This window comes from Rhincodon typus, chromosome 5, assembly GCF_021869965.1.
Source record: "Rhincodon typus isolate 14 chromosome 5, sRhiTyp1.1, whole genome shotgun sequence".
NCBI classification, from domain to species: Eukaryota; Metazoa; Chordata; class Chondrichthyes; order Orectolobiformes; family Rhincodontidae; genus Rhincodon; species Rhincodon typus.
The window spans coordinates 3,576,939-3,595,918 of NC_063336.1; the positions used below are offsets into that span (position 1 = coordinate 3,576,939).

The 18,980-nt window shown below is 39.6% G+C and overlaps 2 protein-coding genes across 2 annotated transcripts in view; both read left to right on the forward strand.

Annotated features, from left to right (window-relative positions):
* Positions 1-18,980, forward strand: part of LOC109930964 (dynein axonemal heavy chain 8-like) — a 2,199,840-nt gene that overhangs the window by 525,040 nt on the left and 1,655,820 nt on the right. The window lies entirely within an intron of this gene.
* Positions 1-18,980, forward strand: part of LOC109918465 (dynein axonemal heavy chain 8-like) — an 876,900-nt gene that overhangs the window by 303,358 nt on the left and 554,562 nt on the right. The window contains exons 17-18 of the mRNA XM_048596621.1: positions 12,660-12,776; positions 18,736-18,855. Of these exons, the coding sequence (XP_048452578.1) occupies positions 12,660-12,776; positions 18,736-18,855 (237 nt within the window). The remainder of the gene's footprint in view (positions 1-12,659; positions 12,777-18,735; positions 18,856-18,980) is intronic.

The following is an 18,980-nucleotide window of genomic DNA, read 5'->3' on the forward strand; positions in this document are numbered from 1 at the left end:
ACTGGAATTAAGACATAGCTAGGATGTAGCAAAAGGGTCTATCATGATATCTAACATAGGCCTGCTCCTCTGATGCTGCTTGGCCTGCTGTGTTCATCCAGCTCTACACCTTGTATATCTCATGGTCTGGAATGGGCTGCCTGGGAGGGAGGTAGAGGCAAATTGCCTCAAATCTTTAAAAAGTACCTGGACGAGCACTTGGCACATCGTAATATTCAAGGCTATGGGCCAAATGTTGGTTAATGGGTTTAGGTTGAAGGTCAGATGTTTCGCACGTGTCAATGCAGATTCGATGGGCTGAAGGGCCTCCTCTGCACTATATGATTCTATGACATTCTGCCAATTTGAGTACAAACCTGTTGTTCCTACTTTCTGTCACCTGCCACTCAACCAATTTCCCAGCTATGTCAATAATTTGCTGTCAGTTCCATGGACCTCTTTCTTAGTTAGTAGTGGGGCATTATCAAATACATTCTGGAAGGCCATATAACTAACATCCATATTCCCCTGGCTACTACCTTCATAATCTTTTCAAAAAATTCAATAAAGTTTGTCAGGCATGACCTACTTGTCATGAATCCATGATGGCTGAGTGGTGTTATTGCTGGACTGTTAATCCAGAGACCCAGATAATGTTCTGGGGACTCGGGTTTGAATCCCACCATGGCAGATGGTGGAATTTGAATTCAATAAAATATCTGGAATTAAGAATCTAATGATGACCATGAATTGAATGTTCGAAAACCCACCTGGTTCACTAATGTCCTTTAGGGAAGGAAACTGCCATCCTTACCTGGTTTGGCCTACATGTGACTCCAGACCCACAGCAATGTGGTTGACTCTGGGCAATTCGAAATGGGCAATAAATACTGCCTAGCCAGCGACACCTTCATCCCGTTAATGAATTTAAAACATGCTGGTTCTCCCTGATTAACTGAAAAATTTCAAGGTGTTCAGTTATCCAGTCCTTCATAATAGACGCTAACAATTTCCCCAGCACAGATGTTAGGCTGACTGGTATGTAATTCCCTGGTTTTACTCTTTCACCCTTCTCGAAAAGCATACTGACATTTGCAATTTTCCAATCCATTGGGACGATTCGTGCGTCTAGAGAATTTGGAAAAATTGTTGTTAGCACATCTACACTGTGCCCCCATACTTCCTTTAATACCCTTTGATGGAAACTATCAAGTCCTGGGATTTATCACTCTCTAATTCCATGAATTTCCTCATTACCAATGTTTTACTTATGTTAATTTTATTAAGTCCCTGTTACCAATTCACTGTTAATTTCCTTGGGGCTTCCTGCAAACTATCCTCCATTTCTATTGTAAATACTGAAGCAAAGTAATTATTCAATCGACAAACAGGAGACTGGAAGAACACAACAAGCTAGGCAGCATCTGGAGGAAAGGAGAAGTCGGGTGTCCTGAAGAAGAGTAATACCTGAAATGTTGACTTTTCCTTTCCTCCAGATGCTGCCTGGCTTGCTGTGTTCTTCAGCCTCCTGTTTGTCTACCTTGGACTCCAGCATCTGAAGTTATTTTGTCTCTAATTATTCAATAGGTATGCCATTTCCCCAGAGTTATTGACAATATCCCCTCTTTTGTTCTTTAGTGGGCCAACATTTCTCCTGACCACCCGCTTTCCCTTTATGTAACTGTAACATTTTTTCTTATTGATTTTGAACTTCCTGGCAAGCTTTCTTTCATGAACAAAAACAAAGTTGCTGGAAATGCTCAGCAAGTCTGGCAGCATCTTTGAAGGAAAAAACAGAGTTAACATTTCGGGTCCGGTGACCCTTCCTCAGAACTTTTTCTTTCATAACCACTTTAGTACCTCCTTTAAGCTGCTTTGTAGTCCTTTGCTGGTTTTTATACATTCCCCATTCAGCAGGATCTGTGCTCATTTTTGAATGTTTGTAAGCCCATTCTTTTAGTTTTATGCTGTCTGTCTCTTTAGAGATACAGGTGTGAACACAATCAGCTTTTTCCATAGTTTGCCATCCGGTAAGCTCGACGTGCTGAAAATTCCACAGTTAACATAACTTTGGATATCTCAACTTTGTAGCTATATACTTCTGGGTTGACTTCATTATTGCACAAGAGCTCTATCTCTTTAGTTGTCTATGTCTGTTTTTTCTGTGAAGTGGAGCTTCAACTGGTTCTGTTTTGTGTTAATTGTTTGTTTGAAAATCCTCCACTGTTCTTAAGTTGTTTCACCCACGAACATTGAACTCGATTGTGTTATGATCATTATATAATAAATGTTCACACACAATTAGGTTACCAATTAAATCCAGCTCCTTACTCATTACCAAATCCAGCTTCCGATGTTGTCCCTTTGCAGTTCATTTAATTTATTTCGTAAACTCTTGTGCATTTGTATAAGGAAATCTTATTTAGGCCATATACTGCGACCTGTCCCTCAGCACTTATTATTATGCTTTATTCTTCTGTTTATTTTTTTCTCTTCTGATTTAATCAATACACTTATTTTTATATTGCCGTACCTGAAGGAGGATTCCTGCCTGTTTCCTTACTGTCAGTCCTGTTACTTGATTTTGAAATTGTACTAAGTTTCCCTGGGCTATCGCCCCATTTACATGTTTAAAGTCCTTGTGACCAACCTATTTAGCCTTTCCACTGGGACACTGAACCGAGATCAATTCAGATGGAGACATCCCAATAGTACAGTTCTTCCCTGTCTTAATACTGATGTTAGTGCTGAGTGAAATGGAGCCCTTCCTTCCTGCACCAGTCCTTTAGTTACACGTTTACTTCCCTTATTTTCTGATCTCTATGCTAATTTGCATGTGGTTTAGATAATTATCCAGAGATTATAACCCTTGAGGTCCTGGTCTTTTATTTTGTTCCTAATTCCTGATATTGTGGAGGATATTATACAGGATTATACCTAACTCTGAAAAATGTTTGAGACTCCTATAGTCTAAAATACACAAATATTCATTCATTTGCAAAATCCATTCACACCACAGCCAGGTTCAAAAATTGATTTTCAAAAGAAATTGCCAAAATGTGACAGAAATATTTGCATGTTAATTATCAACTTCAAATACACTGAACCAAAAACCAAAGCTTACAGCAACTAATATTAAAAATTATACATATGAAGCCCACACGCATACACCATCACCCCTTTTGGCATTTAAACATTCACACTTTTCAACTTGTCACAGGCTTTCCCTTTTTCGTTCCTCTGTACATTGAAAACTTGTTGCATATCTAAATTCTGTAAATTGTATAGACCATATCTGTTTTATTTTTCTCTATTTTTGATCGTGGACTGGGGTTGGGAAAGGTTTGTTACAAACCAAGGATTGTACGGAGGATTTCTGCACTTTTTAAAAGAAAGATACCAAAACTCATTGTAAATGGCTTTTATACTGCTGATTTTTAAGAGTGCAGCAGGCTGGTTGCAGATAGACTGGCACGAAGTGAGATTTGACTGGTAATAAGTAGCTGGTTGATTTGTTGAATGGTGACCATCAGTTGATTATAAAAGCCATTGGCCTGACAACAGCTATGTGATTGACTCTTAGCGAGCTGAATAGCTTTTGGGTGAGAACAATAGTGGCGGAAGCTTTCAGAACTTTGGAAGTGGATGTGATTTATCTCACTGCCATAGAACATATCTGAAGCCTGAAGAAAGCCAGTTATTTTCTGTCACCAGCTGTGGTAAGCTTTTGCTTTCAATCAGTATGTCAGAGACATTATAATTTCATAGAATCCCTACAGTGTGGAAACAGACCATTTGGTTCATTGAATCCACACCGACCCTCCAAAGAGCATCCCACCCAGATCCACCCCCCTACCCTATCCCTGTAACCCTGCATTTGCCATGGCTAACCCACCTAGCCTGCATATCTTTGGACACTATGGGCAATGTAGCATGGCTAATCCACCTAATCTGTGCATCTTTGGACTGTGGGACGAAACTGGAGGACCCGGAGGAAATTGTGCAAACTCCAGACTGTGGCCTGAGGGTGGAATCGAACCTAGGTCCCTGGCGCTGTGAGGCAGCAGTGCCAACCACCAAGCCACCATGCCTCCCAATGTCTAATCACCTGAGCCTCCTACAAGGAAGTGAAAAGAACAAGAACAAAGATTGAAAGCCTGCAAGTGCTGGCAAGTTAAAGAATCATTTCAGCAAAATGTGGAGGCCATTGAACTGCTTCCCCAGGTTTTCTTCTTCCGCCACCCATAACACCAATGATATTTTTGTCTGTGTTATCTGTATGTGTCCATCAGGGAAGTTTTATAAGGGATTAGTTTTAGTTAGTAGTTATATATTGACTATAATTTCCCTATAGTTAGAACCTATTTGTTTGTAATGAATAGTAATTCTTGTTAAGTACTGAAGCGTGGCCTGTGTTTTCTGTCGATCTGGGTCTAAAAAGCAAGGCAAATTGGGGAACGTTGTTAAAATTGTTAACTGTTATGATAACTTTGAGAATAATGGGGCTTGATTCCCTTCAAGCTGCTCTAAAAGGTGTGACATAATTTTGTCAAAATTCATAACCAAAATGTTGTGGTTGGTTGGCTCGCTGAGCCTGTTCATTATTCTGAAGACAATGTTTCATTACCCTGCTGGGTAACGTCATCAGTGCAGCCTCCGATGAAGAGCTGTTGTGTTTTCCCGCCTGGCATTTAAACTCTGGTTTCCATTTAGCTGGGTTACCTCACTCCTGGTTTTCCTTCGCAGTGGACTATATATAGGGTCTAGCTCTATGTTTTCGTTGATGGCTTTTTTAATGGAGAACCAGGCCTCTAGGAATTCCCGTGCTTGTCTCTGCTTGGCCTGTCCCAGGATCCTGGTGTTGTCCCAATCAAACTGGTGATTTTCCTTATCCATGTGGCTGGAGATGAGTGAGTATTGGTCGTGTCTTTTAGTTACTAATTGATGTTTGTGTATTCTTGTGGCTAATTTTCTTCCTGTCTGTCCAATATAATGTTTGTCGCAGTCTTTGCAGGGAATCTTGAATGTTATGTTGGTCCTGTCCATAGTGGGTAATGGGTCTTTGGTTTGGGTTAGCAGTTGGCATAGGGTTATGTGGGTTTGTGTGCTACTCTGATGCCCAGTGGTCGTAGGAGTCTTGTGGTCAGTTCAGATGTGTTCTTGATGTAAGGTAGCTTGATGAGTGTGGCGGGGTGTGCAGTATCTTCCTGGTGTCATTTGTGTAATAGGCATCTTCTAACCCAATTGTTCGGGTATCTGTTGTCCTTGAATACTTGGAGGAGGTACTCTTCTTCTTTTTGGCATAGTTCTGTGTTGCTGCGGTGTGTTGTTGCCCATTTAAATAGAGTTTTCATGCAATGTTGTTTGTGGGTGTTAGGGTGGTTGCTGTTGAAATTCAGTACTTGGTCAGTGTGTGTGGCTTTCCTGTGTACCTTTGTTAGGAATTCTCTGTTGGTCCTGCGTTCCACCATGATGTCCAGGAATGGGAGCTGTTTGTTCTTTTCCTCTTCCTTGGTGAATCTGATCCTGGTGAGAGTGTTGTTCATTAGTTCGTGTGTCTCCTCTAGTTTGGTCCATTTAACAATTTCAAAGGTGTCGTCCACGTATCGTATCCATAGTTTCAGTTGGATTAGCGGAAGGGCCATGCTTTTGAGTTTCTGCATCAGCACTTCAGCTATTAGTCTGGAGATAGGTGATCCCATGGGTGTCCCATTGATCCGTTCATATATTTGGCCGTTAAAGGTAAAGTGGGTAGTGAGGCATTGGTCCAGTAGCTTCAGCATGTTGTCTGTGGAGATGGTATTATTTCTGCCTGCCTTTCCACAAGTGCTGCCTGATCTGATGAGCATATCCAGCATTTTGCAACATTCATAGTGGTTACTTTTTTTCTTTTTATATATGGAGTTTGAATATATTGTAATGTTTAAGGATTACCTGAAAAGAACTGAAAAATTACAAACTGCTTCAATATTCTTGAAATTTGTTTTATTATTTTGTTGAAAATGAATCTGCTGTGGTTTTTTTGGCTTCTGACTGGAAACTGAGTGACTTTGGAGAAACAGCTAAGCAAAGAATTCAAGGAGATAAGAAATGAGATTTATTGTCTTATTTTCAGAAAAGAGTGGCTTTGAGTGGACCGGAGGCCCCTATGCTAATGCTTGCCAAGCAAACTGCTCTGTACTTACAGTTCTTTTTGGACTGAGAAGCCAGAATGAAGTACACATGACCAAAGCAACTGAACGCTCTCCAGAAATTCTGTTCTCAGCAGAAGTTCCTGGGAAACTGAGTTTCTAAATACCAAGATTTCTGTGTCCCTGGTAAAACCTGAAAAGTTTGACTGTGTTGATTTATTGAAGATTGACTCTAAGTCAGTTGAACATCAATTGGCAACCTAGAGCTCTCAGCAGTTTGGCTTTATCAACAGGAAAATGTGGAAAACCACATGTTAGGATGGTACCAAGGAAAGAATAATGGAAGCTTGTCAAAAAGGTGCAGCAATTACCATGGGGTATCTTAATCTACACATAGGCTAAAAAAATCAGATGGAGAAAAGTTGTTTAGCTGAGGAATTGATTGCAACAAAAATAGAAATTGCTGGCAAAAGTCAGTAAGTCTGACAGCATCTGCAGAGAGAAAGCAGGGTTCTGATGAAGAGTCCCTGGACTCGAAATGTTAACTCTGCTTTCTCCCCACAGATGCTGCCAGGGCTGCTGAGTTTCACCAGCAATTTCTGTTTGTGTTTCAGATCTGCAGCATCTGCAGTTCTTTATTTCATTAAGATGAGGATTTCAAAGAATGTTATTGTGGCAGTTTCTCACATCGGAATACATGGCACCAAGCAGAGAGCAGGCTATATATAGACCTGGTTTTGAACAGTGAGGTCGGATTAATTACTGACCTCATAGTGAAATCTTCCCTGGGTAGTAGCGACCATAATATGATTGAATTTTACTTATAATTTAAAGGAGAGAGGAGAAGGTACAAGATTACTGACTGCATATAAGATCTGGAGTGGACTTCACTGGGTTGATGTGGAAAGGATACTTCCTATTGTAGGAGAATCTGAAACTAGTGGTCATAGTTTTAAAAAAAGAGGTTCCACCTTTAAGACAGAGATGAAGATTTTATTTTTCTCAGAGGGTTGCAAATCTTTGGACTACCCTTCCTCAAAAGGCAGCGGATGCAGAATCTTTAAAATTTTTAAAGCCGAGGTGGACAGATTGTTAATTACCAAGAGGATGAAGGATTTTTGGGGCTATGCAGCAATGTAGAGTTGAAGTTAAAATTAGATCAGCCATGACCTTATTGCATGGTAGAGCAGGCCAAAGGGCTGAGTGGACTATACTTGTTCCTTTTTCATATGTTTTTATGTAAAACATAAGTAGTTATCATATTCTATCCTTCATTCCTAGACCTTCAGCAGAAACATGTCTTTTTTTGTGTTGTATGAGAATGTCTGTACATGGGTTTAAGGGGATATAGTTTTTTTTCTTGATCATGGTTTAGATGCTAAGCAGTAGGATGCCTATTTAAGAATGTGTTTGTTTCATGATAAATAGATTATTTTGAGTTCAGATTGGACAGAATATTAAAAAAAATGAATAATTTAAAAAATTAATAAAAATTAAAGAATGAGAGGAAACTAGTCAGAAGTACAAAAACAGATTTTAAGAGGTTCGATAAATATTTAAAAAAGAGAGCATATAGTGAGCATTGGTCTTGTGGAAAGTCAAACCCAATATTTAATTATGGAAAATAAGGAAATTGCAGATGAATTAAACAAGTATTTAGCAACAGTTTGCACTATAGAGGATATGAGTAACAACCCAAAAGTTAATTAGGAATTAGAAGGGAGGAACTCAGAAAAATCACAATCACCCGAGCAGTGGTGCTGTTTGAATTGTTGGAACTGCAAGCAGACAAGTGCCTGGAATCCTAATGAATCTCTTCCTACAGTTTAAAAGGAAGTGAACAATGAGCTAGTTGATACATTGATTTTGTGAAGATACTATGACTTTAAGAGATGTATTTTGTTCTTTTTTTAAGAAGAAAGGTTGAGACAGAGGTGTGAAGCAGTCTGCTCAAAGTCAATAAAGTAAATAGCTTGTAAGGCCTTGGGTTTTTTAAAAGTTGGAACAATGAAAGCATACTGAATGGGTGAGGTCAGGCTCCCAAAGAAGCAGGGTTTTTAGTTTGAGCTTTCTGCACTTGCTGGGATGTTGAAGCTGGATGTGGAAGCTCTTATTCCTCTCTCAGTTACAGCTAAAAGCTAGGGTTCTCTTCTAGCTGCTAAAATTGCATGTGAGACAATCTATTTTACTGAATTTACCTTTGCCAAGAGTGTGTTTATGGGATGTTATTATATTGAAACAGTTGATTAGTTTCACCTAATATATCTATATATTATTTTATTAAGCATTTCATTAGAGTTACACTTAAGCCAATTCTTTTATTTTTATTTTGCCTGTATTTTAATTGTAGTGTAAAAATAAAGTGTGTTTTGCTTAAAGTGGAGTAGTTTGACCAATTGAATTGCATCTGGAACGCAATGCCTTACACTTACCTTTAAAATGAGAAAAAAGTTAGGGTCTAGGCTGTCTTAATATATTTAAGATATTGGCAAAGATCTATAGCTTGGGTTGTGGATGAGGTTGTTGACTTGCTCACCGAGCTGGCTTGTTTTTACTCAGACATTTTGTCACCATGCTAGGTGACATCATCAGTGGAGCCTCTGATGAAGCAATGTTATTCTACTCCATTTGGAATTTATACTGTCTGGTCCGTTATGGTGAGTATTGTCATTTCCGATTTTAATCTGTATGGCCTTATATATGGGGTCCAATTCTATATGTTTGTTGATGGAAGTATGGGTGGAGAACCATGCCTCTAGGAATTCCTGTGCGTGTCTATGTTTGGCTTGGGCTACTATGGTTACTTTGTCCCAGTTAAACTGATGGCCTTCATTGTCTGAGTGTACAGATATTAAGGAGAGTTCATTGTGCCATTTTGCTGCTAGCTGATGTTCGTGTGTTCTGAGAAATTGTGTATTGTGGGAATGGGGTCTTTAATCCTTGTAAGTGTTTGTCATAGAGTGGCTGTGGGCTTGTGGGTCATGATTCCTAGTGGTCTTAGGAGTCTCGTTGTCAGTTCCGATAAGTTCCTGAAGTAGGGAAGTGTCAACATACAACAACAGGAGGATAGAGTGCAACCTAACACACTTACCATACGTACCTACATCAGGAACATATTGGAACTGACAACAAGACTCCTAAGACCACTAAGAATCATGGTGGCCCGCAAGCCCACTTACAAGGATTAAAGAACCCATTCCCACAACATGCAGAACAAACGTGGTTTACAAAATACCATGCAACGACCGCCGCAAACATTACATCAGACAGACAGGAAGGAAACTAGCCATCAGAATAGACACGCACAGGAATTCCTAGAGGCATGGTTCTCCACCCATATTTCAATCAACAAACATATAGATTTGGACCCCATACATTAACCCATACAGATCAAAATCGCAAATGACAGTACTCGCAAATCGGACCAGGCAATATAAATTCCAAGCAGAGTAGAATAACACCGCTTCATCGGAGGCTCCATTGATGCTGTCACCTAGCATGGTGATGAAATGTCTGAACAAAAACAAGCCAGCTCAGCAAGCAAGTCAATAACCTTGTCTTAATTTCTTTTGAGGGGTTTTGGTCTGGTCCATAACAAATTTGGGTGCTCTTGTCAGGATCAAAATCTCGAATTCCAGGTTGGTTTAGGATTATTGGGCTCAAAGGCGATTGCGGACGATACGAAGGTGGGTCGAGTAATGGAGAGTGCAGAGGGCCGTTCTAGGTTACAAAGGGACATTGATAGGATGCAGAGCTAGGCTGAGAAGTGGCAGATGGAGTTTAACCCTGAAAAGTGTGAGGTGATTCATTTTGGAAGGATAAACTTGAAAGCAGAATACAGGGTTAACGGAAAGATTTTTGGCAGTGTGGAGGAGCAGAGGGATCTTGGGGTTCATGTCCACAGTTCCCTGAAAGCTGCCACCCAGGTGGATAGAATTGTTAGGAAGGCATATGGTGTGTTAGCTTTCATTTATAGAGGGATTGAGTTCAAGAGCCGTGAAGTTATGCTCCAGCTACACAAAAGCCTGGTTCGGCCACATCTGGAGTATTGTGTCCAGTTCTGGTCACCTCATTACAGGAAAGATGTGGAAGCATTGGAAAAGGTGCAGAGGAGATTTACCAGGATGTTGCCTGGAATGGAGGGAAGGTCTTACAAGGAAAGGTTGAGAGAGCTAGGGCTTTTCTCTTTAAAATGACGAAGGATGAGAGGTGACTTGATAGAGGTGTACAAAATGATCAGAGGTATAGATAGAGTGGACAGCCAGAGACTTCTTCCTAGGGTGGAGGTAGCTATTACGAGGGGGCATAGTTTTAAAGTGAGTGGAGGTAGATACAGGGGAGATGTCAGAGGTAGATTCTTTACTCAGAGAGTAGTAGGTGCGTGGAATGCATTGCCAGAGAGGGTAGTGGAGTTGGCCTCATTAGGGGCATTTAGGCGGCTATTAGATAGGCATATGGATGATAGTATAAAGTAGGGGTGGAGGTTAGATAGACCTTAGGATTAGGGTAAAGTTTCGGCACAACATCGTGGGCCGAAGGGCCTGTACTGTGCTGTACTGTTCTATGCTCTATGTTCTATGTTCTAAAGGCAGTGAACAGTGAGAGTTGGTGCTTTTAATTCTAGGTGTTGCATTCGGTAATTTAAATAGGTTGTGTCTTGAGTAGTAATGGCACTTTCAGTCACTAAGAGTTTCCTGGGAATGGCAGAATTCTCTTCAGGAATTTGTAGAAAGCGAGCAAAGCAAAGCTTTTGGAATTGGCAGAACAAGCTGGATTTGGGAACAAAAACAGAAATTGCTGGAAATGCTCAACAGGTCTGGCAATATCTATGGAGATAAATCAGAGTTAACATTTTGGATTGAGTGACCTTTCTACAGAATAGTGTTTTGTTTATGATTTATAGCATCCACAGTTCTTTTGGTTTTTACTAAGCTGGAGTTGTGTTACCTTTGTCCCTGTGAAAAGGGGAAGTAATTGCAGCAATAGCTCAACTTTTACGATTGCTGGAAATACCATCGAAATCTGTGGAAATGGCTAATATTCAATTGCTAATGAAACAACTTGAACATGAAAAGTAAATGAAACAGTTTGAATTATGATTGAAAGCAGAAGAAAAGCAGAAAGAGACAATAGCTCTAGCAGTGGAAAAAGGAAAGGAAAGACTAGCCCAAGCAGAACAAAAAGAATAGTATAGGATGTCCCTAGCAGAAGAAAGAGAGAAAGAATGGGAGAAAGAAAGAGTTTTTGAACTTTGGAGGTTGGAACTGAAAACTCAAAGTTGACATCAAATGGTAGAGGGACTAATGAAAGGTAGGAGTAGTGATGAGGACAGTGATGGAGGGCAATCCCATTGTAGCCAAAGGTCTGATGGGGATCTGTTTAAATATGTCCAAACGTCGCCTAAGTTTGACAAGAAGGATATAGAAGATTTATTCATTTCATTTGAGAAAGTGGCTATACAAATGAAATGGCTCGTGACCATGTGGGTATTGTTGATCCAAATGAAGTTGGTAGGTAGAACTAGTGAAGCTACTGTTTGTCATGTATTCCCTAGTTTGCCCTGTCCAAGTGCATCACCTCACACTTATCTGGATTGAATTCCATTTGCCACTGATCAGCCCATCTGACCAGTCTCTCTTTATTGTCCTGTAATCTAAGGCTGTGCTTCACACTATTTACCACCCAAAACAGACACCTGGAAAGGTGGCAGAAGCTGAGTCATTGAACATTTTTAAACAAAGTTATATAGATTCTTCTGAAGCAAGGAGTGAAACGTTATCAGTAATAGACAAGAATGCAGTTTTGTGGCAGTAATCAAATCATCCTTGATCTCATTGAATGGTGGAGCAGGAGCAAGGGGCTGAATGGCCTACTCCTGATTCATATATTATGAAGTCACTGAATGTTTCTATTATTCTGGATCATAGTACTAAAGAAAAGTGATTAACCATTTTGATAATTTACACTAACAGTGTGATTGTGAGGCTAGTGTATTAGCACAGTAACAATTAGAATAAAATTCAAAGACATAAGGAAGAACTTCTCACATGGATTTGTTAGTGTTTAGAATCCTTATTCAATATTGATTGACAAGTGAAATAACTCCACAGAGGCCAGTGTCCTGCCGCTCTTTATTTGTACATGAACAGTCCTTGACTTTAGTACTGCCCCATTCAGAGTCAGCTGTCAGAATGTCAGTATCTCTGAGACTCCCCATTTTATTTGTCAGCCAGGCCTCCCTGATTGGACCAGATTAATATCTCCAGTCAGGGAACTCATATCCAATCACTACAACAAGAAAATCACAAGTTAAGGGGGACAGGCAAGAAAGTGACATTATGGTCACAATCATATTGGCAACGATCTTATTGAATGATGGAGCAGGCGCAATAATTTCCTCCTCTCCTGTCTCTAATGATCTTATTTATTTGTTGTACATAGCATGATTTGGAAAGTAAACCAGGTGTAAATGAAACAAATTTTAATTTGGTGGTTTTGAAGCCTTCATAATATTTTATATTCAAAGTCTATGTTTCCTTTTTTGTTTAGATTGAGTCTATTCTAAGACAAGGAGTCACGTTATTGAATTGGTCTTCTCTAACACTTGACCAGTTCTTTGCTGATGCGAACGCAGCTATTAATGAGTTGATTACATTGTTAAAGACAGTAAGTAGATGACTTAAAAACTGTAAGTGAATTTATTAAGCTGAAGGATGACAGTTGTGAGAAACAAGAGTGTTTAATTTTACTTTGGCATCGAGTGATAACAGGTTCTAAATGGCAATGGGCTGTAATGAAATATAGTTTGTAATTGGAAAATGTATATAAAGTGATAAATGTATGAAAGAAAAGACATAGTATCCTAAAATAATAGAATGGTTAGAGAAGGAGGATATTTAGACCATGTTCCAGAGCCCATATTTTCCTCATAGCTGTGTGAATTTTACCTCTTCAGATGTTTATTCAATTCCCTTTGAAAGCAACAACTAAATCTGTTTCCACCACGTTGTCAGGCAGTGCCAACCATATGCTGCATCAAAACAATTTTCCTCAAACCACCAAGGAGAGCAGCTCCAGTTTCTCAAGCTTTTTAACAGAACTGAAGTTCGTAATTCCCAGAAACGTTCTCGTGTATCTTTATTGCTTCTTCTATGCTTTCACATTGGTTTCCAAATTAGTTAGGTCAAGACCAAAGGTATGGTTCGACCAGCACTAGGCATGTAGTATGAAACATCAGGCATAACCACATGGCTATCAAAAAAATTGTACATTGTTATTGTGCTGCCTGTAGATTCTGCTATTGATGAAGATATCAGTACACAGAATCCAGAAAGCAATTTCTATCTAGAGCCAATTTCATAATACTGTCTGAGAAGAAGCATCACACTCAGCTGAGACCTAAAATAAAACTCTACCAGGCCTTTTACCTTACCACCTGGCTGCATAGTGCAGAATCTTGAGTATGCTACAGGAACTATACCAAAGCTTTGAAAACTTTCACAAAAGGCAACTGAGGTTTATGACACAGAGAGTGGTAAGTGCCTGGAATGCACTCCCAGAGGAGGTGGTGAAGGCGGAAAAAAAAGCAACGTTTAAGAGGCATCTTGACAGCCACTTGAATGTGCAGGGAATACAGGGATACGGACAGCGTAGAGGCATAAGATTTTTAATTCAGGAAGGCATCAGGTGTCGGTACAGGCTTGGTGGGCTGAAGAGCTTGTTCCTGTACTGTACTGTTCATTATTCTGTTCTTTGTTCCTGTGCCCACTCAATTAACCCGTCTATATTCATCTGCAGAGTCTTTGTGTCATCCTCACCAATTGCCTTCCCGTGCAACATAATTATAGTACATTCACTTTCCTCATCCGGATCATTAATATATATAGTAAATAATTGTGTCATTACTACTGACCCTTTGGCACTCCACTAGTTTCAAATTGCATCCTAAAAAGACCCTCTTATCATAACTCTCTGTCTCCAAGAGAGTTTTTCAGTCATCGGTCCAAAATAACATATCTCCAGCATGATGGTGCTGGGCTGTTAGCCTTTTAAATAGTCCAATGTGTGGTACCTTATCAAATGCCTCCTGGAAATCCAAATATATTGCATCTACTGCTTCTTTTTTTTATCTATCCTGTTTATTATCCCCTCAAAGAATTCTCACAAATTTGTCAAGCATGATTTTCTCTTTGTGAAGCCATGCTGACTCTGCTTGATTGTTTCATTTATTTCTAAATATTCTGCTATTACATCCTTTATAATAGACAATAACATTTTGTCAATAACATACATGATTTAACTGGCCAATATTTAACTTTTTTGTTTCCTCTCCTTTTTAAATAAAGGTGTTACATTGGCAGTTTTATAGTCCTCTGGAACTTTTCCAGGGTGTAAGGATTCTTGAAAGATTACTATCAGTGCATCCAATATCCCTGTAGCTGCTTCCTTTAATATCTGAGGATGCATCCCACCAGGTCCAGAGGACTTATCGGTCTTTAGTCTCATTAGTTTTTCTAGTACTTTTTCTCCAATGATTGCAACTGCATTTATTTCCTCTCCTCTTTTTTTCTTCTTGATTATTCAATATTTTTGGAATGCAATGAGTGTTGTCTACTGTGAAGAATAATACAAAGTTTTGATTGAATTCCTCTGTCAGTTATAGAGTCATAGAGTCATAAAACGTGGACACAGACCCTCTGTGTGGAAAAAGCTGCCCCTCTTGTCTTTAAAGTTTTTGACCTCTCACCTGAAAAGAATGCCCCCTAGTTTTGAACTCACCCACCCTAGGGAAAAGACTTTTGCTATTCACCTTATCATACCCCTCATGATTTATAAGCCTCTGTAAGGGGACTCCTCAACCTACTATGCTCCAGCCTATTCTTATAATTCAGTCCTTCCAGTCCTGGCAACATCTTGGTAAATCTTTTCTGAACCCTCTCCAATTTAATAATATATTTCCTATAGCAGGGCGACCAGAATTGTACACAGTACTCCAAAAGTGGCCTCACCAACATTCTGTACAACCTCAACATGATGTCCCAACTCTGATAGTCAATGGTCTGAACAATGAAGGCAAACATGTTAAACACCTTCTTAACCACCCTGTGATGCAATTTCCAAAGTACTGTGCAACTGAACCCCTAGGTCTCTCTGTTCGACAACGCTACCCAGGGCCCTACCATTAACTGTATAAGTCTTGCCCTTGTTTGTTTTACCAAAATGTAATACCTCACATTTATTCAAATTAAACTCCATCTGCCACTCCTTAGTCCATTGGCCCAATTGATCAAGATCTCTTTGTAATCTTAGATAACTTTCTTCAATGTCCACTATACCACTAATTTTGGTGTCATCCACAAACTTATTAACCATGCCTCCTAAATTCTCATCCAAATCGTTTATACAAATTATTGGTGGACCTAGCACTGATCCTTGCGGAACATCACTGTCATAGGCCTCCAGTCCAAAAAAACAACCCTCCGCTACACCCTCTGTCTCCTACCATAAACCCAATTAAGGGTCCCGACCCAAACTGTCAACTTTCCTGCTGCTCTGATGCTGCCTGACCTGCTGCGTTCCTCCAGCTCCTTACTGTGTTGTATTTGTATCCAACTGGCAAGGTCTCTCCAAATCCCACATGATCTAACTTTACTAATTAGTCTACCATGTGGAACTTTGTCAAAGGCTTTACAATTCATAGATCATGGAAGCCCTACAGCGTGGAAGCAGGCCATTCAGTCCATCAAGTCCACACATGGCCCTCTGAAAAGTATCCCACTCAGACCCAGCCTCCTACACTATCCCTATAATCCTGCATTTCCCATGAGTAATCTGTCTAGCCTGCACATCCCTAGACACAATGGGCAATTTAGCATGGCCAATCCACTTAACCTGCACATCTTTGGACTGTGGGAGGAAATCCCAGAGCAAACTCACGCAGACACGGGGAATAAAGTGCAAACTCCACACAGATAGTCACCCAAGGGTGGAATTGCTAACCACTGAATCACTGTGCCATGTTCACAGAGTCCAATGTATACAACGTCTACTGCTCTGCCCCATCAATCTTTTTGGTTACATCCTCAAAAAAACTAAATCATATTTGTGAGACATGATTTCCTATGCACAAAGCCATGCTGACTATCCCTAATCAGTCCTTGCCTCTCCAAATGTATGTAAATCCTATCTCTCAGAATCCTCTCCAACAACTTACCACCCCTGTTGTCAAACTCATGGGTCTATAATTTCCAGGTTCTCCTTATAACCTGTCTTAAATAAAGGCACATTAGCCATTCTCCAGTCCTCCAGCACTGACCAAGGCTGCAGATGATACAAATATCTCTGCTAGGGGCTCCACAATTTCTTCCCTAGCTTCCCACAATGTCCTGGGGTACACTTGATCAGGCCCAGAGATTTATCCAGTTTTATGTTTTTTAATACCTCCTTTTCTGTAATGTGGACTGTCTTCAAGATATCAATACTTATTTCCCCTAGTTCCCTTGACTCCATATCTTTCTTCACATAAATACTGACGTGAAATATCAGTTCAGTATCTTCCCCACTTCATGCGGTTACACACATAGATGACCTCGTTTATCTTTAAAGGAACCTATTCTCTCCCTAGTTGGTCTTTTGCCCTTAATGTACTTACAGAATCTCTTTGAATCTCTTATTTGCCAAGGCTATCTCATATCCCCTTTTTGCCTTCCTGATTTTCCTCTTAACAATGCCCTTACACCCTTTATACTCTTCAAGAGACTCACTTGATCCCATTTAATATATGACGCCTTCTTATTCTTGACCAGAGCCTGAATATCTTTATTCATCCATTGTTCCCTACGTTTCACTGACAGGAACATAATGCCTCTGAGCTCGTGTGATCTCACTTTTGAAAGCCTCCCACTTGCTAGTTGTCCCCTTACCTGTGAACAGTCTCCTCCAATGAACTATTGAAAGTTCTTGTCTCATGCCATCAAAATTTTCCTTAATTCAGTTAAGAATTGGGCAAGGATTCAGATTTTTGGATCATTGGGATCTCGTCTGGGGTAGAAAAGAGCTGTCTGAAAGGGAAGGGTTTCACCTGAACTGGAATGTGACCAATATCCTGGTGAGGAGATTTGCTATCAGGAGCCTTTAAACTAGTAGGGAAGGTAGCATGGGATCCTAAGTATTAGTGTTTCAAAGTTGGGTAGAGTTTGTGGATTAGAAGGCAGGATGTTAGAATTTGGGGTTTGTAAAATATTGGTGTTTGTAAAATGATAGAGGGAAAGCAGTGCATGGTCCCTTTAAAAGATGATGTACTTTTTCGATGCTTAGTAATTCAGAAAGGATGTCATTCGGCAGTAGCTTGTAGGTTTGCAGGTGCACAGAGCACCTGAATTGAAACATTTGTATCAAAAGGCTATATAGTCAGCAGGCCAATCAGCTGTTTTGTTTTGTTATCAAAGCAACAAGTTTTGAATTTAGCCAATTAATTTGAACCAGGCACCTGGATACCAAAAAGCAATTAAATTTAAATCTGATGGTTTTGACAACATAGGACCAATCCTATTGTAAGGAATATTGATATGTCATCAAGGGTATAAAAGAAGGAGCAGTTGGGAAAAGACAGAAGAGCAAACTGCAATCTGCAAGTGTTAACAACTCTCAGCTCTCAATAGAGAATCACTACCTCTCAGAGTCTTCTCTAAGTTTTAGTGAAAGCACCACCTGAATCAAAGATACCTAAAGCACAACTAATTAATATTCCTGATAGAAGAATTTGATGGAGAAAGCGTTCCTAGCGGAACATTTGATGGATAAGGCTCGGAACATTTCAGAAGACACGTAACCTGGCTACAATTCTGAGACACTAAATTTTATTTTTATTATTTTTTTCTACAAGTGGGACTTGCATTTATTGGAACAGCTTCCATTAGAATCTTGTTTAACTTGGGAATAGTTAGTAGTTAGAAGGGGTTTATTCAGTTTGTTAATAATTTAGTTAATTTGTTCACTGTTAGAGTTAGATGAATGAATTGTTACTTGATGATTGTAAGTGAGTGTCAGGGGTTTATTTTACTTAACCACTAGAAGTTGCTGAAAAATGGATTACACCCTTTCTCATGTTCCTTTTAACAGATTTTAGGGCGAGGCACTCTTCTCGGAGTGTTTCAGTTTTAGTTATTGGATGGGAGGGGGTCAACCTCTGCTTTATAACAGTAGTGAGAATAGAAAGATGGATGAGGATGGTTCTGAATTAAAAAAGAGCAAGTTAATAGAAAAGGCAGGCTAGAGCAAATCAGAGAACAAGCTAAGTTTGATGAATTAAACTGCATTTGTTTCAATGCAAGGGGTTTTACAGGTGAGGCAGATGAACTCAAGGCATGTATGGTAACAATTTGTCTGGTTTCAGTTCTTTTGTTCGAATACATAGCAGTCTGATACCACTGAATGGCTTGCTAGGCCATTTCAATGAAAAGTCATCTAAAATTTAGATTAAATAACTTAAGACAGGAGAAGTTTTGATGGATCATAAATGCTGATACTGGCTGGTTGAGCTGAATGACCTATTTCTGTGTGTTCTATGTAAGCATTAATACTTTTATGAAATAATAAAAACAATTACACTTGCTGTTGCTTTCAGCTAATTGACTTACGTGAAATGCATATCGATGAAGTGTTATACGAAATAGCCCAAAAGATTATGATCAACTTGCCAGAAGATCATACCTTAACCTTGGAAAACATGGTTGCATACAATGAGGTAACATTGTTTTGTAGATTTTATTTGGAATTTATAGTTTTGAGTCAAATTAGTGACCCTTGAGACATGTTCAGTTTAATCAAAGTCAGCCAATGAAGATTTGTTAAAAGCAGTAAAAGCTGAAA